Source organism: Tyto alba, unplaced genomic scaffold, assembly GCF_018691265.1.
Source record: "Tyto alba isolate M040663 unplaced genomic scaffold, T.alba_DEE_v4.0 Super-Scaffold_16, whole genome shotgun sequence".
Lineage (NCBI taxonomy): Eukaryota > Metazoa > Chordata > Aves > Strigiformes > Tytonidae > Tyto > Tyto alba.
Window position 1 is genome coordinate 14,790,510 of NW_024881278.1, and position 18,312 is coordinate 14,808,821.

At 41.9% G+C, this 18,312-nt stretch overlaps 1 protein-coding gene across 1 annotated transcript in view; it reads right to left on the bottom strand.

The window, feature by feature from the left end:
* The window catches only part of CNIH3 (cornichon family AMPA receptor auxiliary protein 3), a 52,613-nt gene extending 34,527 nt beyond the window's left edge, over positions 1–18,086 (bottom strand). The window contains exon 1 of the mRNA XM_032989424.2: positions 17,756–18,086. Coding sequence (XP_032845315.2) covers positions 17,756–17,836 — 81 coding nt within the window. The 5' untranslated portion in view covers positions 17,837–18,086. The remainder of the gene's footprint in view (positions 1–17,755) is intronic.
* Between the last annotated feature and the right edge of the window lie 226 nt (positions 18,087–18,312).

Genomic DNA, 18,312 nt, shown 5'->3' on the forward strand with positions numbered 1-18,312 from the left:
TTTACATGGATATATTATCCTAATAGGTGAAATATGCAACTCCACATTGCCTGTTAGTATCAAAGAATAACCTTTAATCCTTGCCTATCCTCAACAACATTCCTTCCCTCACCTTTATCAGACTATTTGTAACTGCTTACCTCTGAAACCCAGCAAGTGCTCTAATCCTTGTAACAGCATTTCCCCACTAGCCAGATGGGAGTATCAGCCAATGCCTCAATGTTATCTCAGATGACTTAGTTCCCTGCATTTCTCCATATGATCTCAGCTACCAACCTGCCTGGTATTTCAAGTTGCCATATTGGGGCACATTTACATCCTGATTATATTTAAAGTGAGGCTTAAATCCTCTGGAAGTTGCAGTTACATGATCAATGAAGGAAGGACAGGACATAAAGCAAAATAATTTGGAGTGATCTTTGCACTGTCAAGTATAATTCTAGCGGAAATCACCGCTCCTCAGTTTCTGTTAGTATGAAGAGCTCGTCTTTCCTCTATTAGAGAGTGACAGCCAGCAGTTGCTTAGAAAGATTATTCAAAATTGCATGAATGGATGAACAAACTGCCTCAAAAGTCAGAGAATTTTATCCTTTTTGCAATATTTTATTCCTTGCCTATATTACATTCTTGTTAAACATCTCCTATTAAAAAAGAAAAAAAGGCTCAAATCTTGGTTTTCATCATACCTGCCCACGTAACTTGGTAGCTTCCCAGATCAGTGTATCCGAAATGCTGGTTTTGATGAGAACCTTAACACTACAGCCAAATAAAGCAAAGAGAGGAAAGTGAGATGAAAGGTATTCCCTTCTTCTCTTATGTCTCCCCAATGTATTCACTTTTCTGATTATTACACTTATTAATTCACCACATATTAATAAAAGTAAACAATAATAATTAACAATGTCTTGCAGTTATAAATCTTCCTTCAAGGTAATGAAAGCCTTAACAAATGCAAGGAAAATATAATTTCCATTTTTTTATACAAGGGGAAAAATGAAGCTCAGGGAAATTAAATGATTTACAGAATCAGTGGCATGAGAACCAAAGCCACCGGATTGCTGCACCATATAAAATGTTAAAGGAAACAAAGAATACTGTCAGTAGACTAATAACATACAAGAAGTGAAACTATGCATTTCTGTCTGGTTATTGTACCGTTGTTTATCTCTAGAGAAGAGCGTTGCTTTAAGCAGTGCCTTTGGATTAAGATTGCAAATGATTTTAAATCACTCAAGGGTAGAAAATTGTTCTATTTGTCAGATTTCACACTAAGAATTGTATGGCATTTCCTTGCTCTACTTAACTTGAATTTCACATGCTGTCACTATTAAACAACTCTCCACATGGAAATCCAAATATGTTGCTAATGCAAACAAAGCTCTTGTGGCTCCATCCGGGGCTGGCCAAACATATACCTGAGCACCTAGTATTCATCTTTTTATTGAAGTTCTTTTGTCTGTAAAAGGATGTTACATTTAGGTCAACATGATTTAAACTTTTGAGGCTCTAACTTGAAGCTTAAGCTAACTTAACAGTCATTAAAATCTTATTGCAATTTCTCAAGTATTCAAACCAGATCCTAAGTCTTTACCAACAGAAACTCCAACATGCAAAATTAAGAACGCATAATCTCCATTCTTCAAACGTGATTCAAAAAGCTTTACTATCTACTTATGGAAATGTAGAGGTATAATTATACTACTCTAATTAAATACTGATGAAAAACCATAAAGGATAGCTCTCTTGCTGAGAGCATATGTGCACAAACACACCAATATGAATTGGTATAGTTGCACCACTGTATTTCTCTGCATAAATAAAAACTATACAAACGGAAAAAACAAACAAGCAAACCAACAAACAAAATAAACCACCACCTTTACAGATGGACAAAAGCAGTATTATTGCTGCAGCTACACCAAATCAGATTTCCAAGTCGGCAGAGACGTGCAGGAGAAGCCACTAAGAATAATTATTTGGCAGTCACCTGAAATGACTCACCTATTAGTGGAAATGAAAAACTCCATCCACATGGTGACAGACAGAAATTTATCTTCAGGAATACAACTATTCTGTACAGAGCTTTAAGTGCTTTGAACGGAAAGTTACTATCTCCATGAGTTACTGGCTATTACTGCTACATTGTAGACAATAATTTGAAAAAGCAACCTGATTTCCGAATGTGAAGAATTCACTTGTTATTACTTTTGACAAAACCACTAATAAAACCTCAGCAGCTGCAAAATTCTGTTGCAAACACAATGTTCCCAGAAGGATGATTTGACAAGAATCTATTGACGGATTTCTACAACTGCTATGAAATGGGCATTTTAAAATAATGTCATTCAACTGCAAGGAGAAACAGTTTTACCAGCTAACAAGATTCCGGACACAGATTTCACTTGCTCACCACGGACACTGAAATATGTTTCCCAATTATCCTGAAACTGAGAGATGTCAACCCTCTCCTTCAGGAGAGAGACAGATGTCCCACCCATTCCCCAAATACAGAGTTGAGAGATTACCTGTGCTTGTACCACAACTTTAAACCTACTCACTGTCCTCCAGACTAGACCAGCTGAAACCCAGCCAGGCAAGAATCAGCTGTGCACATATAAACTGCAGTTCATTAAGAAGTGAAGCAAGCAAGCTGTGCAGGAGGGATGATGCTAATATAGCTGTACAGAGCCTGTTTCTAAATAGGCTAATAGTTTTGCTCCCTGCAGCTAAGCTAGAACACATTTCACATTTCAAAACAGAGCTCAAGCGGAGGAGGAATTTTTAAGGTACGTCCAGACTGCCATTCTTCCCTCCCACCCCAAAGGATTTAATAATTTTTTTTTGGTGACAATTCTTTTTTCTTAAACCTTACATTACTGCATTCAGTACAGGGAAACAGTTTAGAAAGTAGCAGTATTCTGTGAAGAAAACACACCCCTCAACTTTTTTTTCTTTTTTCAAAGGGACACAAACAGTTGTTACCAATATTAAGAAAAAAACCCCACATTTTCAATTAGCAGCAAAACTGGTGAATACACCACATTGTTGTGAACAAAAAAAAGCTTGCAGATACATGGAGATGCATTACTTAACTTTAATTACATTCAGTGTGGTAGAAACAATTCCTCTGCCTCAGCTGACTTAAAAAATCAAGTCTTCTATCACTCACAACAGAATATGAACCAACAGGCTACTCATTTTTTTGAAACATAGATAACAGTGTCAGTTCCACTGCTGGTATCACATTACCATGCATAAATATACATTTCACTGAAGGGATTACAGAGGCAAGAGACCTACTCTCACTTTTCTGTATAAGAATTTTATACAACGTGAGACCATTCCATTTAGCAGGATAACTGTGTCAGGAGACTCTATGAGTCAGTGATGAAACTAATGTCAAGGTCTCAATCAAAGGCAGCAGATATGAAGTTGGCACTCTGAAGCAGTTGTACGTGTGCTCTTCTTCTACCAGTAAAATCTTACAGAGGATCTGACAGTGTTTCCCACCAGCCCAAAATCTATACACCTTTGTAGGTTATGGGAAATACAGGTTGAATCTCTGCAGCAGTAGGGAACTGAGTATAAATCTCCTACACTCCCCGTACTTTTGACACAAGCATGCCGCCAATATTCTGCCCTGCATATGGTCTCCTCCTCCTACATCCAATGGAGTATGTTATGTGGATTCTTTCTAAAATGAACAGGTTTTTCCATTTAGACAACAAGATCAAAACCTTTTAATCATTTCAGTATCTAACCACTTCTGATTTCTTAAGTTCAGCACCAAAACCCCAAGATCAGTTACTTACAGAGCACCTGTGACAACAAATTGCCATGTTGTATCAGGAATGCTGTCACTTGTTAGTTAGGTACTAATTTGATCTGATAGTCAGGACTGTCTTGAAAAGCAAACAAATCATCTGTTACAGTGTGGATTCCCACTCACAGCCACACATTCAGCAAGCTAAGAAGGCGCACCTCAGCAAAGGTCATACAGACTCTTGCACCAGCTTTTTCTTCTGTCCTGGAAAGGATGCAAAGACAGACCATATCTGCAGATAAACTGAACAAGCAGACGTGTAAAGTTCAACCGAAGCTTCATGCCTAGACTTGATCTCTTCAATGGGCCAAGAGCAAATGATGGGAATTTGGATCCAAGCTTTACAGCTGAGGTGTTGACCTCAGATTTGTGGCTCTGATTCAAGTAATGGCTAGTGCAAATGAACTGGTTTGCAGACTTCTCAACCAACCAGGATGAGAAGAAGACAGCATCACATTCTACCCTTGCCCAGGAGAGGCTGAGGAGCTTTGCTTCCAGCACAAGAGAGTGCTGCTTTCCCCTTCTCTTTATACTAAACTCCACACCAACAAAGAAAGCACAATAAGAAATTAAACAACTAAGATGTATTTCTCACTACCTCTATATCAGATTCATTGCTACGGATTTGTACATCTTCTACTTGTATAGGCCAAATTCTTTACTGCCCGGCTTCTTCCACACCAAACTGGGGACAGGCTATAGGTGAGTTGGTGAGAGACCTAATACAAAAGGCTGGCCAGATGAAGAAGGTAGGAGGAAGGGTGGTAGTCTGGTCACATTGGACCAATAGCAGGTTAATTCTGGCTGGAGGCAATATAAGTGCCTACCTGTAGATGTGAGAGACTATATTCTTCTGTCCCTGTTTTTTCTCAAAATTATAAATAATTTCTAATTTACCCCACCTTAAAACCAATGTGCTCCCATGCAAGGTTCCTACTTGTCTTTTTCTTCTCATCAAACCCACAGTATGGGGGATATGAGAGGAGAAGGACACAGACACATTAAAGCCACAAAGCTCCATCTTCATAAATTATTCTCAAAATGAACCGAAGTACTTTTTCTATTAGTTAACAGCACAAAGCTGATAATCCCAAAGCTATGAATAAACAGGATGTTTCTGCAGAATAAATTCAGGGAAAGGGTAGTAAACAGATGGGAAAATGTACCAAAATAGATATAACTAGAAAAGATATTTGCTCCAAAGAAGGAGGTAAGAGAATGAGATCAAAAGAGATTTTAAATTTTTTTAGTATCAGTATGATGAAAGTCATGGATGAGAGACTGGCCAGTTGGCTGGTGTTGTCTCTAAGCAAGTTTCCAATCTTATCACCACACCACAATTTATTCTATTCCTGAGATTTCAAAGATTCCTACATACTGTTACAAGTTATTGTTTTGACATTTTTAATTTCTGTTACACTGATATATCCCTGGGAGAAGTATTACCTCCCTTTCCCCTACAAACTCCTTACACTGAGTTCTCTTCCATTTCCTCACAGGTTTCACATCGCTGCTGCTACTTCTTTTCTCCTCTCTCATGTTCTCCATTCCTACCAGCAGTGATTTATGCACATTCAGCAAAATCCAGGAAACACATAAGGGCATCTGGGTTCTGTCGCTAAAAAGTCTGTTCAGGCATGTCACATATTACAGCATACCCAAACAGAAGACTCATTACACAGGCTGTCCAAAAATGTCCACCACCTGAATTCAGCCATACCTTCTGGATTCAGGCAGCCTTCTCAAACAATTGCCTCCCAAACAACAATTCTGTGTTCTCAATCTTCCCTCTTGTTAGTCCCTTACTCATACATATATTTTCTTCCCCTCATTTGCTCTTTCTTTCACAATTTGCCCCTTTAATTCTTCCCTCCCACAGTCCCCTTTCCCCGCTTCCCACACCATTTTTATTCCCCATTATCCACGCAACAGTGGGGTCCTACCAATGCTGCCTCAGAAAGGAGCCTGGTGTGGGGCAGCAGGCAGAAATGCTGCTGGGTCTGTGTTTCCTGCCTCCCAGTGTCACAGCAGGAGCCCAGCTGGACCAGCAAGAGATGGGACAAGGGGACAGGGGCTCTTCTAATGCAGGAAGCATCAAGCAGGGGTGCCCAGCTTCAAGATCTTCCCAAGTTTTCTTTCTTTCTTTCCCAAAAAGAGGCCAGGCAGAACTTGGAGGAAATAACCCCAAGGCCAAGACACACACAGGTACATGAAACGGCCATCAGCCACACAGCTGTGTTTGCAGAGAAAAGGCAAGGTGAAGCAATACAGCAGCAATGCAGCTGTGGTTGCAGAAATAGGGCAAGGGGAAGGGACAGAGCAGCCAGTAGAAATCATCAAACATTGAGAGTGAAACAGCAGACCAAAAAGCATCCTCATCTGTTCCCCTGTGTTTTTATGAAACTCTTTAGTTTAATTCCAGGACCATGATTAAGGCTAAGGATACATTTCAGCAGAGTTCCAAACAGGACTGACACTTAAATGATCAGCAAGTCAATTTGCTAAAGGATCTGCTATTAGTGTTTATATAACACTGACGGAAGAACAACTCTGAAGCACACTCAATCAAATTGATCTCAGTGGAGCCTTCATTATGCTTGTTTATAAATGCCCATTCTGTGAATGTACAAGGCAGCTTATACTTCAATGGTGGTACAATATGAACTATTTAGCCAAAACTCAAAACTCAATAAAATAATAATGCAACAGAAGATTGACTAAACAGTCAAACACTTGAAACAGTGACTCACAGCATGAAGATAGTTGGCCTTTAAATGCATTCAAAATCAAATGTCATTCTATTAAAAAAATGGCGCTTGGATCAACAATGCCTGGCACTTGAACAGTATCTGTTATCAGAGAACTGCAATGACTATAACTTACTAATTCTCAATTTTTTACTGTAGTTCTTAATATTTTAAACTTCGGTTCCTCCAGTGGTGTTCTTAGCTTAGACTTCCAGACATATTTAAAAAAAAATATCTCTATCTCTGACAGCTAGAATATATGACCCACAAACAAATGGAAATATAAAAGGACCCAAAACCAACCCAAAGGTTTTTCATGACCTATTGTGTTAGTGTGGAGCTGCAATCACTGTACTATGAGACAACTCAATGAAGGCACTATTTCTTCATCCCCCTTATGTTCTGCTTCATGCGCTCATACTATCAAAACTGGAGCTGGAAGTTCAGCACTCCTGCAGTATCTTGCTGAGAAAACCTACTTTCATTGTAAATGTTTTGTGATTTTTTCAGTGCCTTCTAACTTTTCACAATGACATTCCCAAAATAAATCCTTGCTTTATATAGTAATACTTTTTCCATTGGAAATGGAGAAAAATATAAAGACTTTTGTCCTGCCTTCACAACATGCATTGATGTTCCTCTGAATTTTCTTGGGCACACAATGAAACACTAAGCAAGAGGAAGATGCTGTGTTCCAGCGGAAAAGTTTTGTACTCAAACTGGGGGGATAGGATGGGCAGACTACACGGTGAAAAACTGACTGTACCAGCAGACTGAAAGGGTAGTGGTCTCCGAAGTCTGACTGATGCCCAGTTAGGAATGGAGTTCCTCAGGTATCAATACTGGAGCAAGTCTTGTTTGATATCTTCATCAGTGACTTGGAAGATGAGACACATGGGGCAAATTTGCAGATGACACTAGACTGGGGAGATCAGCTGGGATACTGGAGGGCACAGCTGCCATTAAGAGCTGTCTTGACAAGCTGGAGGAATCGGCCAGCGAGAGCATCATGTTGGTCAACCAAGACAAGGGCAAAGTCCTGCATCTGGGATAGACTATCCACATGCCACTACAGCCTGGGAGCAACCCACTAGAAAAGGACCTGGCCATTCTGGTTGACAAGACAAGTTTGGAGCACATGACATACAAGGAGAGACTGAGGGAAGTGGGTTTGGATATGGCAGGATCTAACTACTGCATTCAGTTTCCTGGGGTGGTGTCCTGGGTTTGAGTGGTGGGGTTTTTTGGTAGTGGGGGTGGGTCATAGGGGCGGCCCCCTGTGAGAAGCTTCTTGAAGCTCCCCCAGCTCCAAGTCAGCTCCACCTCTGCACCAAAACTGAGCCAATCAGCTGCGCTTCTGCGATAACGTATTTAAGAAGGGACGTGGTGACGGGCAGTCGGACTTGTGAGGAGGAGTTGCTGCAGCTGCATGAACACCAAGGTCAGTGGAGGAACGGAGGAAGAAAGGAGGGGGGAGGTGTGCCGGAGCAGAGACCCCTCTGTATCCTGTGGTGAGACAGCAGGGCGGCCCCCCCTGCCACCCATGAAGATCTACGGTGGAGCAGACACTAATTTATGGCCTGTGTTTTTTGCCTGGATGATCAAGGTGCTGTGCCCGAAGAAGGCTGGGGTCATGTGGGAAAAGGTAGCCCTGCTGCTGTAATTCAGTGTTGGGAGGATTGCAGCATGTGGGGGTGTCCCATGCCAGAGCGATTCAGGAAGGGCTGCAGCCGTGGGAGGGGATCCAGTCGGAGAAAGTTGGTGTCCCATGCCAGAGCAGTTTAAGGAAACATGGGAGACTCACATCAGAGAAAGTTTGTGGAGGACTGTCTCCTGTGAGAGGGGGACCATGATGGAGCAGGGGGAAGAAGTTCCAGAAGCTCCCCCCATCGAAGATGGAAGGAGTGGCAGCACTGACTGCACCCCCCTATTCCCTGCCTTGCTGGGGGAGGAGGTAGAGATATTGGGAGCAGAGCTGAGCCCGGGAAGAAGGGAGGGGTGGGGGGAAGGTGTTCTCAAGATGTGGCAATGCTTCTCACTGTCCTACTCTGTTAAGTGGTGTTGTTAGTGCCTGTAATAAATGTATGTTCTTTTTTTTCTTCCCCTAACAAGTCTGCCTTTTGCTGTTGACTATAATGGGTGATCTACCCCTCCCAGTCCTATCTCTAACCCCAAGCCTGGCTCATCTGTCCATTCTCATTGCCGGAAGAGAAGGGGGATAGAGTGGCTGCGTGGTGTTTGGATGCCAACAAGGCTCAAACCACGACAGGTGTGTTAGACAGAAATCAGCACAAAGCTCTTCTCAGGGGCATCCACCAAGAGGACAAGAGACAAAAGCCAGAAGTTGCACCCAGAGAAATTCTAGATGTGTGTAAGAAAATAATGTTCACATGGAGAAGAATGAAGTACTAGAACAGGTTCCCAGAAAGGCTGTGGACACTCCACCCATGGAGAGTTCATAAGTCATCTGGACAAGGACCTGAGCAGCCTGGTCTAACTTTGAAATTAGATCCACCCTGAAGAAGAGATTTGACTAGATGATTTCCTAGGTCCCCTCCAATCAAAATCATTCAATGAACCTTTTATTATTTCTTTTAACAGAAACTGGATCTTTCTTAAGTTGTAATCATTATCAAGGAACACAGAAGCAATTCTATCAATAAAATTGCATCTTGCTCTCTGCACAGAATCATGGTCACAAATTGAATATTTCTGATGGGAATTTCCAACTGTGAAACACTGGAAGTTGATCTAGTAAATCAAGTAGTATTTGACGTTCTTCTACCTTTACCTCATCAGCTGACTCTGTCCTGTGACTTTAAATGACTATATCTTTGTGGAGTGAACATAATAAATCTTACTAGTTTCATATGTGAGAGATATTTTGTTTCCACAGAAAATGGAAGTGTTTTCCAAACCACCAGCGGAGGTTTGAGCCCATAGGGCAACTGAGCACCATGCAGCTGCTCACTCACTCCTTCACCCCCTCGGGAAAGGGAAGGGGAAAATGAAGCAAAAGGCTTGTGAATTGAGACAAGGAGGTATGACTCATCCATTATGGTCACTGGCAGACTCGTTAGGAGAAGAAAAAGAAGCAGAACATCAAAAGAAAAAGAATATCAATTTAATTTAAACACCACCACCAAGACTTAAACAGAGTAGGATAGTGAGAAGTATAACCACATCCTAAAACCACCTTCCCACCATGGTTTTGTCTGGGATATAGATAATTTTTACTCTTAGTAGCTAGAATAGTACTGTGTTTTGGATTCAGAATGGGATTTGGTATGAGAATAATGTTGATAATACACTGATGTTTTCAGTTGTTGCTGAAAGTTCAAGGACTTTTCAACTCCCCATGTCCTGCCCATGTGCAGGTGCACCAGAAGTGGGAAGGGAGGACAGCCAGAGCACCAGACCCAAATTGGCCAATGAAATATTCCATACCATGTAATGTCATGCTCAGAATATAGAGGAGGGGTGGACGGGAAGGAGGGAGCTCTCTCTCGCTTCCGGAATTGCGACTGCGGCATCTTGGTATTTGTGGATCCCAGCTGGGAACAGGCTGGGTGTCGCTCAGTGAGTGGTGAGCAGTCACACTGTGCATTACCTGTCTGTACTTTCTATTATTGTTATTGTTTTATTTTATTTCAATTATTAAACTGTTTTTAATCTCAATCTACAAGTCTCCCTTCACCCCTCCAATTCCCTCCTCCATCTCCCAGGTAGGGAGAGGGTGAGCAAGCGGCTGTAGGGTGCTCAGTTGCCCTCTGAGCTCAAACCACGACACCCTACACCTCCCTTCTTCCCACGCTCAGCTCTGCTCTCCATTTCTCTACCTCCTCCCTGCCAGCAGCGCAGTGGGGCAGGGAATGGGGTCACAGTCAGTCCCACCACTCCTTCCTCCCCAGGGAGAGGACTCCTCGCACCCTTTCTCTGCTCCAGCATACTGTCCCTCTCATGGGAAACAGTCTTCCATGAACTTTCTCTGACACGAGTCCTTCCCGTGGGCCGCAGCTCTTCTTGAGATGCTCCAGCATGGGTCACCCCCTGCACATCACATCCCTCCCAGCATTGAACTACAACAGCAGGAGCTACCCTTAGAGTCCCAGCCTTCTTTGGGTGCAGCTGCCTGCTCCGGAATGGGGTCCTCCACAGGCTGAAGGTGGACATCTGCTCCACCATGGACCTCCATGGATGGCAGGGGGGGTGGCCCTGCCATCTCACCACGGGCTGCAGGGAGTCTCTGCTCTGGCATATCTCCCCGCCTTCCTCTTCCTTCCTTCCAGTGACCTCAGTGTTCACACAGGTGTCCTCCTCACAACTGCCACCACACAACTCCCCCTCCTCCTCATAGGTTCCCCTTCTTAAATCCGTTATCGCAGAGGCACAGCCAGCGTCACTAATTGGCCTGGCCCTGGCCAGAGGTGGGTCTGACTTGGAGCCAGGGAAGCTTCAAGAAGCTTCTCACAGGGGCCACCATGTCGCCCCCTGCCCCACTACCAAAAACCCCGCCACTCACACAAACCCAGCACACCACCAACCTCTAGAAGAGTAAGTCTCTCAGCATCCCCAGCTTATGACTTAAGTGAGACCTAGTTTCATTGACTGGTAGAGTCACCTCCAGCTGTCAGCAACAACACTGGTTATAAATGAACTGTATGTCAGAGGCACTGAGGAAGAGAAACAGGTCAAAGCGGTCTAGTATCTGTAGGAAGATTTTTATTCTCTGTTGAGCTTCTTCCTCTTTCCAAAAAAATATTATGATAAAAGGGTATTTATATTGGGGTGGGAGAATCTAATAAGCCAGAGGTCTGAGAGTTGAATTCCATGTTTCAAGTGTGATTTAATGTAGTATGTGGTGGTTGAATAAACAAATATATGTAACAAGAGCTATAACCTCATGCCTGACTCAACCTAGGAGTTGTCCTCATGGTATAACAAAATATGACAGCTACATCGCCTCGCTTATTAACAAGCATAGCAATTTTTAAAAAGCACTAGAAATACATTATTTACCAATTTGGATATAAAATCCCCTTAGTAAGCACACTTTCCAACTAACCTTAAGATGAAAAAAAATACTGGATCTCTGACAACCCTATTTTCTGCACATTTTTGTAGGAGGCACGAAACTCCACAGAATAATCTATTTTACAGAGATAATGGAGTCACTGTGAGTTGTGAAGCATCTGGAATAATAGCCAGTGGCAATCACTCACAATTTAAAACCTTTCTCCAAATAAATCTCATAATGACAGTTCAAGAATATACAGAGATCCAATTTAATCTTTCCATAGCATTTAAGTCTGTGGTAGAGCCCAAAGACATCTATCATTTATTTAAATTATTATTTAAGCATAACAAGGTAACTAAACTGAAATACACCTATTTTCCAGTATATAAGATACAGTTTGATCCACAGCCTATGCTGCCTGGCCTAATATCTGTCTGTCAGCACTAACGTGACAAACTTCTGAAAGAAAATTGTAAGGGAACTGTCAAAAGCTATGTTATAGCCAGACCAATCTGGTTGTGCTCTGTCTTTAAACAGAGTGGAAATATCAGACTCATTCATTAAACTGTCATGATTATGAAACCTTCAAACATGTGCTTAGCTTATTAGAGAAGAAAAAAATGTTTTCAAGAAAAACTTAACATAGAGCAATGGTATTTGTGCTCCTGTTCAAACCTTAATCTGATTTTATTTTTAATCACATAATTATCCAATATTCTCGGAAAACTGAATTAGTGACTCATTAAAGGACAGCACTGAACCTCAATATCTGAAAGAAAATCCAAGCTTGACCACAAGTCTGTAAGGAAATTACTTTATTTTCAATACAGGCTCTAAAGCACTGGGAAGAGGTTAAATTGAGATGACGGGCAGCCTTTACTGAAGAGGAGCACAGGTTCAAGTGAGCTCATGGATCTCTTTACTGGTTTCAGGTAAGACAGATAGCTATCCTCCAAACCAGAGTTACAGAAACAATAAGACACTGATACACAGAGAACATTGATAGACTAGCACCTAGTTTGTGACTCAAGTGCTTTCCTCAACTGAATTTGCCATCAACCCAAGCTTCAAATGATCCTCTTGTGTACTTTTTATGTATCTTTGAAATTCAGGTTGTACAATCTATCAAAAATTAGGCTAGAAATTTTATGATGAAGCCTGAGTCAGTCAGATATTGAGTACCCACCAAATTCCACATATAATAACTCTTGGAGAGCTTTTGAATTTTTTACTTAAGCTACTGCAACTTGAGTACTAATATAATACAGTCCACATCACCAGGACAGAGTGGCAACATCTTACATGTACATAACACTTTCTGTCAGAAAGCAAAGGCATTTTAGGGATAGATGATACGCAGTACTTGGAGTTTAGTTCTATTACCCACACTTAGTAAATGAGAAAACAAGGCATAGATAATTGAAGCTGTCTGCTAAACATAACACACAAAGCCAGTAGCAGAAACAGCAGTGAATAGATTCCAAGGGCTTCTTTCTCTGGTGTTTGCAAAAAAGGATGCTTTAGTTTAAAACTAAAAGTCAATCATAGCCTGTTTTACTCTGTTCAATCACTGCCTCCCACTGTTTTTAAGTATACCTGTGAACTTATAACTGTTAATTCAAGCCAAAGTTGTATTTAGGGTCGTTTATCAGGATTAATACTAACCTCACACTTCAAAAGAAAAATGGGGGGGGGGGAAGGGGGGGGGGAAGAAGAGAAAAGCATAAGACAAAAAAAAAAAGGCAAAAAATTTCCATGTTCTGCTGCTTTATTCTTCTTATGCTTGGTTCAAGTAACTGTCACCAATTTCAGTGCAACCTCTTGTCATGCCAGAGAGCTGTTCCCAGATTCATTTGAATTAGCAATCATATCAGAATACTCCACAAAGCATTCAAATTGGTACAACTTCTCAGGCTGGAACCATTATTTTTTTTCACTGCCATGATGCTCCTAACACTTTCTGGCAGTTCTTAAGTACTACTGCTTATGAAGCAGTTGCACAGATCCAAAGATATGCTGGTATGAGTTAAAAAAGAGATGGCCCACCACAGAAATCCTTTTTTTTAAACAGTAATGTTCATTATATTTATGAACTGGTTTACTGTGGTATTATAAAATGGAACACTTTGAAAAGCTCTTTCTTAAAGCTTTCCTTAAAATAACAAATCTCAAAGCAGATAATTTCATCTTCAAATATTTAAAAAGGACTCAGATTACCGAGAACCGATGCATTTGAAGAGAATTGTGCTGCAGGACATCACACAACATGCCACATTTTAAGTGATGAAAAATAAACCACAATTTGGTCAACTTCAGTCCACTTCAGACACAACTCTGGAGCTACACTAGAAGTGAATGTGGTATGTCAAATCTTGTTGGAAGTTCAAACAGACATGACATAGCTCAGTTAAATGCTAACAGGAAGCCAAATCTTAGTTCAAGGTAGTTCAGGAATGGAGTAAAACTGATTAGTAAAAAGCCGTTTATAAAGAAGAACAAAAGCTGAGGACAGCAAAACAGCATCTATGATCGTTAGTAAGACAACCATATACTCTGTTCTTGAGTTTACAACATGATCAGGTGAGGATATAAAATGATGTCGTTAGCAGTCCAAATTCTACTGTTAGTTGTATCACAACCACACCAAAATATGCTCAGATGCATTAATCCAAATGAGGGGACACCTTGGCCAAAACACATTTAAATGATACCTCAGCTAGTAAAGCAAGCAGGGTGCTATTGTAACTGCATTTCAGCAACAAGAGTCACATGCAGTATATACTCCAGCCAACTGAACTGAGGTATCTCTATGTATTACTTTTTCCCCCCACAAGATATTCACTCACCAAAGTTCACTCAACATTTTGGCGCTTGCTATCTTTACCTGAAGACAGTCTCATTTAACTGGTATACAATCAGCTAATATGGCTGCAAATATAGCCAACTAATATAGCCAAACTGTATACTTATGAGAATTCAAACTCCAGAAAAAGTTTTAGTCCTCAGATGGAGAAGTTTTCCTGAATTTTGAGAGGACTAATTCATAGTGTTACATAAAATTTAACACCAAAAAAGTTGTTTAAAACAGTCTATTTAATTCCACAATGGGAATGTAAGGTTTCATTAAATTCTAGAGGCTAGTTAGAAGAAACCAAACTGAAAGGTCACCATCTTCTACTAAATTCTCTAGTACTTTTCCCCAACAGAGGCATGAAAACTTCTACTTCTGCATGATGTTTCTAATATTGTATCATTACAGACAGAGGTAATGTGGCCACTAAAGAACCTAAATCCTTAAAAAATTCCCACAGAAAGTGGTATTGGTACAAGGTAGTACATGGAGAATTCAATTTTTCAGACCTTTTCTTTCATTTGGTGATTATGAGTGAAATTCCAGCAACAATTCATTAAGATAAATCTTGTGCATAGTTTAAACAAATGTTTCTGATAGTATCTAATTTAGGGTTTGTTTTGTTTTTTTTATCATGACTGACACCACTGGTAACCTATATAAGATTACTCAGAGGTAGGAAAAAAAAATTTACATGTTCCAGATGTCTGAAGGAGTTTCTGTATTTTATTTACAATTCCCTTAAAATATTCTGACCAGATTCATTCTGTCTGCCCCCAAAGAGTACAGTGCATAGGAATGTGTAGAAAGCCTTTAACTTATTTGAGTAAAGGCATCAGAAAAGTATAGTTTCCAAAAATAAAAATCTTAATTTTGCCCCCTTCGTTTTAGTTTCACAGTTTTTAATTAGCCTATTCATCAATACTAATGAAAATTATAATTCATCTGACTTCCCAGTAGGAAGAAAATGACATTTTATTTGATCCACTGTTAATTCATTCCAGATAACTGCCCAAACCTCAGTCAGCTTCAGGTTAGAACAATATCAAGTCCAAATGCTACATTTTTTTCTTGACTTTTAAAATAATTTACAAAATATGAATTCTCATTCAGTCTTAGAAGCTCAGAAATCTTTCAAAATGATGGGATGCTCAGATTGATCAACAACTTACTCTTAGTAACCAAATGTTTTTTTAAAAAAAAAAACAACAAAAAAAACAAACACAAAACCAACTTTCAAATGCCTTTTAACAGGAAAATATAATTAGTAGAATCTTCCACTGCCCTTATGAGAACCTATTTGAAACATATCTACTGTCCCTTACAAGTATATTGCAGTGAAAAAAATCAGGTCACAGGGAAGGAGTAGGAGTTTTGTTTCTTGTGAAGATTTTCACAAGATGTTTAAGGTAAAAGGAAGTCCTATGACTCAATACATAAGCCACATGCTAGACTACACTTTAGAAGAAATAAGAAACCAGATTATAACTGTTCCTATAGAAAGAATAATAAAAATCCTTGTGTTTTGTATATGTGGGTAACGTATGCTTAGAAGTTTATTCTAGCAGAGTGTTAAATCTGTTATCCTATGACCTTCACAAACCATGTATTTTAACAGAATTATTATCTATTTGTAGGAAAAAATGATACCAATTCTTGCTCTATTACAACAGAAGAGCATTTCCAGCCATTTTCAATTTCAGTCCCTCAACAATTTTTCAACAGATTTAAGAAACGTGCACCATAAACATAAGCCGATTGACAAAAGGTTTCCTTTCCTAGTTTCCTCTTACAGAACTCCAGAACTAATGGATTGTTCTCCATAAGTTTACAGATTGAAATTTGAAAAGTGTTTCACTAAGAATAAATTTGCACTAACTACACTGATTTATGGAAAAATAATTTGCCATATTTGTTAGAAGTACTACTGACAACAGCTTCAGTCCAGGAAAAAGACAACATGGTAACAGACTTCAGATATCTAAAAAATAATTTAAATTGTGATAGTAATGAAAAAAAATAACTTTTTAATTTGTAGCAAGAGATTCAGAGCAGAATATTTTGAAGAAGCTGTAGAATTCTCACTTTTGGGGACCTAAAGGTTTTGGGAAGGAGAGGGAAGAAAACACAAGTAATCATCTAAATTTTACTACTCCTTTTCTGAGAGAACAGGACTGCAGCAGTTGACTGCTAGAGATCTCTTTCAGCCTTGCAGTACTTGACATCACTACAGTATTTGGCACTACCATCACACTTCTGTGGTTTCATTAATAACAAAAAACTTGTAACTGCACCATTAAGAGTTCAAAATAATTGGATTTCAAGGAATTCTCACAACAGAGTGATCTGTTTCATACTTCTAATATGCTTACATTCAACTAAGCTAGCAGCTTTATTCTTGTTTCGGTAAAAATAAATTCTGTATCTCCCTTGCTTGTTAGTCAAAGGAGGGGCTTTTTAATCTTATTCCATCAGGTATCTGTTGAGGCATTCATGAGACTTCCTCTATTTTTCAACTTATCCTGTTCCATCCTGAACGTTCACAGCATGAAGTTATTTGTGTAGTGTACACATAGTGTAAATAATTCCAAACTATGTACCTGTTTAAAAGAATTGCAAATTCTGCATAAGAATAATTTCACTACTGCGGATATATACACCTTCTAAGCTACATGCTTACATCTTCCACAGTCACCCAGCGTACAGCCAGGAATGAGCACCACCGCTTTCGAGTGAAACTAATGAAGGTGGACTCCAACACCCAGTTCATGCATCAGAAGGATGAGGGAGTTTCACGTTCAAATCCGACTGTAAAAAAAAAAAAGTTATCAACGTAGTAATTGCCGAAGGGAAAAACAACCTAACTGCTTCGTCGGGTACGGGGTGGTTTCTCCCCCACAACGCTCTATTCTCAGGCAAGAAGAGCAGCTGCTCTTCCCTCGCAGACCTCCCGCTTCAGCACAGTCGGTGCCAGAGGGGTGAGCACCTTCCAACCAGCGGGCAGCATTCGGGCTGCCAGCGCTCCCCGGCACCGCGGACGCCCGCGTGTATTTTTATTAGTCTTCACAGAACCGTTGCCATCGGCCTTTCCGCTGGTGAAAACTTAATACGTTAAATAACCCACGCAGAGGTTTCGCGGCGTGGTCCGTCTGTCCTGGCGCGGCCGTGGGCTGCCCGCCCCAGCCCCAGCCCGTCCTGCCGCCCCTCTCCCCTCACGGCATGAGGCACACACCCCCCCCTCCCCGGGGCTGGAGCCGGTTTTAATCGTCCCCGCGGGCGTCGGAGGGGCTGGGGGGGGGGGGGTCTGGGGTACTCACATGCCAGATGGCGAAGAAGATGAGGGCGGCGCAGAGTACCAGCGACAGCATGTAGCAGAAGGCGGCGAAGGTGAAGGCCATAGCGGGAAGAGCCCTCCGCGCCCCCCCACCGCCGCCCGGGGCAGGGGGGGTGGGGTCCCGGCGGGCGACCGGGAGAAGAGCGACCCCCGAAATCCCAGCGGGGAGAGAGCGGCGAAGCGACCGGGCGCCCTCCCGGCGGAGGGGGGTGTCACACACGGCCGGGCGAGCCGGGACGGACTGGGAGCGGGAGCGGCGACGGGCGGGCTGCCGCCGCCGCCCCCCTCACAGCCGCTCGCCTTCGCTCCGCCGAGCCCGCCCCGACCCGCCGCAGCGCCGGCAGCGCCTGGGCTGCGCTGCCCGGCCCGCCGCCGCCGCCGCCGCCGCCGCCGCTCTCCCCTCCCCGCTGGGGCGCGGCGGTGGGCGGCCCCGCCGCCTGGGCGCCCCCGAGGGGCAGGTCCCCTCAGCGGGGGCGGTGGCGCAGGCCGCGGCTGCGGCTCGGCGGGGGGGGCTTGGCGGGAACGGCGGGGAGTCTGGGC